At 55.7% G+C, this 5,311-nt stretch overlaps 1 protein-coding gene across 1 annotated transcript; it reads right to left on the bottom strand.

The window, feature by feature from the left end:
• Window positions 1-529: 529 nt before the first annotated feature.
• IL1F10 (interleukin 1 family member 10) lies at window positions 530-2,998 on the bottom strand. The gene is made up of 4 exons (XM_006909462.1): window positions 2,967-2,998; window positions 1,308-1,393; window positions 1,045-1,172; window positions 530-742 (listed from the first exon to the last, which is right to left on the bottom strand). Exons 1-4 carry the CDS (start codon window positions 2,996-2,998, stop codon window positions 530-532), a joined length of 459 nt encoding a protein of 152 aa, XP_006909524.1.
• Between the last annotated feature and the right edge of the window lie 2,313 nt (window positions 2,999-5,311).

The following is a 5,311-nucleotide window of genomic DNA, read 5'->3' as shown; positions in this document are numbered from 1 at the left end:
AGAGGGACCAGGGCCTGGGGTAAAGCTTTGGCCAGCCCCGCAAGCCCTAGTCACTGTGCCCTGCCCCTGGTGTTAGACACCGCACGCAGTGGCCTGAGGCTGCATCAGTCTCCTACAGCTGTAACAAACCACCACCAACTCAGGTTAAGTCAACGTGACTTTACTATCTCTGGGTCTGGAACAGATCTGAAATGGGTGTCCCGGGATTAAACCATGAGCAGGTAGGGCTCGTTCCTTCCGGAGGCTCCAGGGCAACACAGCACCCCCACTTCCCCTCTCTGGAAACTACCCGCACCCGCTGGCTCGCAGCCCTCTTGTTCCAGCTTTAAAATTAGCAAATTCCCATCTCTCTCCGACTCCCACCCAGCTGCTCCCCTCTTATGAGTCCCCCAATAATTCAGGATGGTCTCTCCAATTTAGGATTCATAACTTGATCATGCTTGCAAAGTCCCTTTGGCCTTATAAGGGAACCGAGTCACAGGGTCTGAGGACTGGGGTATGGACCTCTTTGAGGGCTGCCTCTTGCCCCCTACCGACTCTGCTCAAAGTAGAATATGGTGCGGCCAGAGAGCTCAGGCTCCCTGGCCAGGTGCACTGGCTGCTGGGGCTCTTCCGGGCCACAGAGAAACCAACCGGGCCAGGCAGCAGCCTCGAGCCTAAAGGCAGGGCCCACACTTCTCTGGAAGAAAGTGAAGCGTGTGGCCTTCTCACCGCCCTTGTACAGGTCCTCGATGTTCACATCCTGTGGGGACAAGTGGCCGGCTGCAGGGCAAGGCTGCTGACAGGAGTGCCAGCCCTAGGGGCCTCAGGGCCTGGTTAGGGCCCGGTGGGCCAGGAGGGTCTTTACTGGGAGCTGCCCTGAGGGCAAGGGTCTTGGCGCTGGGTGCAGAGTACGATGGCAGAAACCCCCCTGGGAGGGTGGTGTGGGCCTAGCCAGGGACCCGCGGATGGGAGCAGAGAGGCCAGAGTCACAGGGTCTGGGGAGTGGGGTGACCTCTGGGAGCAGACACATCTGCAGGGTCCCCCAGACGAGGCGCATCTCACCTCCAGCTGCAGGGAAGGCCCCTCCCCTGCCTCCACGCAGGCCAGGCAGCGGCTGCCTCCCTGGACACCCAAGAAGATGGGGACCTTGGAGCGGTCCAGGCCTCTGTTGGGGAGTGTGCAGACCTTCTCTGGGAGGAGAGAGCAGAGCTGAGACCCCTACAGGCGTCGTGACCCTCTCATTAGAAGGGGCCCCAGCTGCCCCTTCTCACCACCCCGGGAGAGGAGGGGAGGGGAGCCTGTGGTAGGGAAGGCCCAGGGCTCACCTGCACAGCAATCTCCTGCATCAGGGTCTCCCAGCAGGAGCTGGCCGCCTCTCGTGTACAAAGCCTGCTGGTCTGCATTCCTAATGCTGGAACAGATGGCAGAGCTGATGGCCCGTCCTCCCTTCGATCTGATTACCACACTGAGCATCAACTTCTTCTCCTTCTACAGGTGAGGGGGTCCTGCCCCCCACTCCCACCCCCACCCCAAGCAGGTAGGAGCCAGCCATCTCACTGGGAGCTCATGAGAGCTCAGCATTGTCCCGCCCATGGGCCCCTGGCCACGCCCCCCGGACAGACTTCCTGGTGAGGCTAAGGTGCTGCCAGGGTGCAGTGAGCCCTACTCGGGTCTCTGGGCCTGCCCCCATTTTTCACAGATATTTGTCCTTTTAGGTAAAGGGATCAGTTGAGTGTATAATGAAGTGAGATGTGTTTTTCAGCTACTTTAAAGACTTTTTAATGGAAGAAAATCCACAAATTGGAAAATAAAAACCCTATGTGACAATAAGGATTCCACGTGGCCATCTACCCTGGGCAGGTGCTCTCTGGGGCGCCCATGTATGGGTGCCAAGTGCAGGAGATCAGCAGAGAGCTGGAGCAGGCCCAGTGTCCAGTCACTGGGCTTGGCTGTGGTTCTAATGACGGGCCCGGGAGATGATGATGGGCCTGAGCTCGGGAGGAACCGTGCTGAGCCAGCGTGTGCCACAGCAAAGCCAGCAGCCTGTTAGCTCGGTCATCTGGCTGGTTTCAAAGACATTTGTCAGCCACTCTCAGGCCTGGGGAGCCCGCCTTACCTCCGGAGCGGGGCCTCAAAGCCAACGCAGAGCCTCCAGGAGATTTTCCTCCAGATAACAGCTAATTACACACCCTTAGCTAATGAGTGTTGTATTTAAGGCAAGTCTGCTTGTCAATAAAAACTAAAGACCTCAGGAGCCAGGTGGACCACCAGGACTGTGCCTGCTGCATCGGCCAGCAGTGGGCTATTTGCAGGCCTGAACCCAAGTGTGGCATCTGTCCTCTAACCTGCATGATTCGTGCATGTGTCCTGCCTTTCCGGCTGAGCCGTAACTTCCTAGGACCCGACCAGCATTGTGTCGGGGCAGAGTACTCACGGGGGAGCGGACGGGGCCCCCAAAGTCCAGGCTATTTTGTTTTCATTATATCTCATCTCCCCCTGGAAGGGCTAGAAGCGGTTTACAGCAAAAGTCACAGACAGTAAAGAGTGAACTGTAAGCAAACACCCAAATGTCGGACAAGGTGAAGTGCAAGTGAGACCTGGAAGCCCAGACCAGGAGCAGAGGCCACAAAGATGCTGCCACCTAGACTCAAACCATCTCTGAGGTTTGAAGAGAGGTAGAGCAGCCCAGAGAATGTGCAGGCTGGCCAGGCTCTGGGTGACATTAGGGAATTCATTTAAGCACTTCGAGCCCGTTTCCAGATAAATAGGCTCCGTGACCCATGCAGGACTCTCAGGACGGAGGCAAGACTGTGGAATGGCTGGCATCTTGCACATGCTTGGGAAAGGGCTGTTGTCATTGGGGTTAACTGAGCTTAATTATGGGGCATTGGAGGTTCCTAGGGTGAGAAAGAGACTCGTCCCTCTGACTCCACCCCTGCCCTGCCCTGTCATCCCCGGGCCCTGATCAGGAGAGAGGGACTTACATGTAGTATCTCGCCATGGGGAGGGAGCACATCCCTGCGGTCAGAGGTGGCTGGTCCTTGCTGAGAGGAGGGGACAAAGGCTGTCAGAGGAGGCAGACATCCCATGCACCCTCAGTCCCCACCCATAGGGAGGAAGGTCTTCCCAGCTCCCCACACCCCAAGTAGATCTGGCTGCCCCTACTTGGGGCCATCTGGGAACAGATTGAGCTGGCTGGGGTGTGACCTGTGACTGTACCCTGGTGCCAGCCTGGGAAGTTGGAGAACAGGTCCCCAAACCCTTCATCTAGGGGCTGAGCCCAGGTGGGCAGATTCTAGCCTCCCAGCTTGAGGACAAACCTGCTCAAACCCTGTCCCACATCCCAACCTGGCTGAGAGTCCCCATACTCCGCCTCCCTGCCTAAGCAGGAGCTAGGACCCAGCACAGAAGGACAAGCAGGTGGCCCTGTGGAGTTAGACAGCACTGTCCTTAGGGACTGAAACGCTTTGCTGAAACTATGGAGGGGGCTACCTGACCCCCACAGGCCCCTGTCTGCCCCAGATGGAAGCAGGACAGGCTTGAGATACAGACACTGCTTGAGGACGAGGGATCTAGACCAATGCCAGTATCCCCATATCAGCCCCAGACGTCAGAGCCCCTCCATCTGGCTTACCTACTTGAGAGCTTTTCCCCGAGACGAAACTTCAGGAAGGCTGGTCTAGAATCTAGCTTGGAAAATCCAGAGCAAATTAGGGCACAAGGGTGGCTGGAGTTGGGACAGTGCAAGCCTGGCTAGGGCCAGGGTCATGGAACAGATGTGAATCTCACTCAGTAAGACGGGAAAAAAGAAGGAAGAAGACCGGAGCAGGGAATGAGGTGGGTAGGAGGACGGAGCAGGGCTCAGAGAGAAAGAAGGTGGCACTAGGGGCGTTTGAGGAGGCGGGTGACAGGACGGGTTGGTACTGGCACCCTGATTGGACACCCCAGCAGCACTGGCTCCGTGGCCTGGGCGGGGTACCCAGGCAGCCTGAGCACTGCACCTGCCCCTCAGACAATCTACGGCCTGTCCTTGAGCTTTGCGGTGACAGTGAAGGGTGACAGGGCACCTTGTGGGCGTGCAAATCTGGACAGAAGTTGGTGATGTGATCAGTCTTAAAGGAGTCTCCATACCCTGCTTCCACCTGCTGCCCTCACTCTAAGGAAAAGTAAAGGGTTTCCCGAGAGCTTCGCCATCAAGGTGCTCGCTCACTGCACCACCGTCCACACCAGCGAAAAGCTGCAAAAGATCCCGATGGCCAACGACGGGCCACTGGTTAAAAAGCAGCAGCGAGTTTAGTGAGTAGGAAAGTGTGTGCAGGAAAGATGATGTTGCAGACGGACATGTCATGACACAAGAGCGTTCACAACACACCGAGCGAAAGGTGTGGGTGGTAAGCAATACGTATGCTGTGGCTCCACTTAAATGCCTGCACACGGGGACACACACAGAGGACCACACCTGCCGTGCTACGGCCCCACCGCCCTGCCGTGGCAGGGTCTCGAGTGGCCGTTATTTTCTTTAAATGTCTTTTAACATTTTTCCTATATGAACATGAATTCCCTTCGTAGTATAAAGTGAGTTTTAATTTTTTTAAGTGCAGCATTTAGCTAAAGTCATGGGGTGTGGAGAGCAGCACAGGGAACACAGTCAATCGTATTGTGATAACATGATGGTTCCAGGCGGGTGCAAGACTAATCAGGGGTCACCGCGTGAGGTGTATAAAATGTCTAACCCCAGCGCTGTGCACTTGGAACTAATATGATATTGTACGTCAACTATAAATGAAAAACATTTTTAATTAAAAAACAAAGACCCAGAATCTAGCAACCCAAACAATTAAATTTCAATAAGAAATAAACTGTTGGGTTTAAATTAAAATTAAAAAATAATAAATTAAAAATAAATAAAGTCACTGACTCCCAAAAGCTCCTGCCATCGAGTCACCTGAGCTATAGGCAAGAGCTGTTTCCTGGGCCGGAAGTGAGTCCAGGGGCCCGCCAGGCTTGCAGCCACTGCACTGTCCCAGTCCTTACCCTCAGTTGAACTGCAGATACTGACCCCTCAGGCGGTGGTGGGACCCACAACTCTCCATTTCAAGTGCACAACCAGGTGACAGTAACGCTGCTGGCCCCTGGGCCACACTTGGAGCGGCAAAGCACTAGCTGGCCCCCAGACGGAACAGCAGCCTGGCCTCAATGCTGTGCTCTCTCTGGGACAAACTGCCACCTCCTTTGTTGTGGCAGCAGAAATGCGGGCATCATGGTGGCCATGCCACCATCTGGCCAGGCCGACAGAGTGGGAGCCTATGTGAAGCTGGACAGGCGGCTG

This window comes from Pteropus alecto, unplaced genomic scaffold, assembly GCF_000325575.1.
Source record: "Pteropus alecto unplaced genomic scaffold, ASM32557v1 scaffold223, whole genome shotgun sequence".
NCBI classification, from domain to species: Eukaryota; Metazoa; Chordata; class Mammalia; order Chiroptera; family Pteropodidae; genus Pteropus; species Pteropus alecto.
Note: the sequence above shows the minus strand (reverse complement) of the source record. Positions and strands in the feature narration are given on the sequence as shown.

Excerpts from the sequence above, each read along its gene's own strand:
- IL1F10 (XM_006909462.1), bottom strand. The coding sequence starts at position 2,998 with ATGTGCTCCCTCCCCATGGCGAGATACTACAT. Across the intron at positions 1,173-1,307 it reads TGCAGGAGATTGCTGTGCAG|AGAAGGTCTGCACACTCCCC; the intron begins GTGAGCCCTGGG and ends CTCTCCTCCCAG. Across the intron at positions 743-1,044 it reads GGCCTTCCCTGCAGCTGGAG|GATGTGAACATCGAGGACCT; the intron begins GTGAGATGCGCC and ends TTGTCCCCACAG.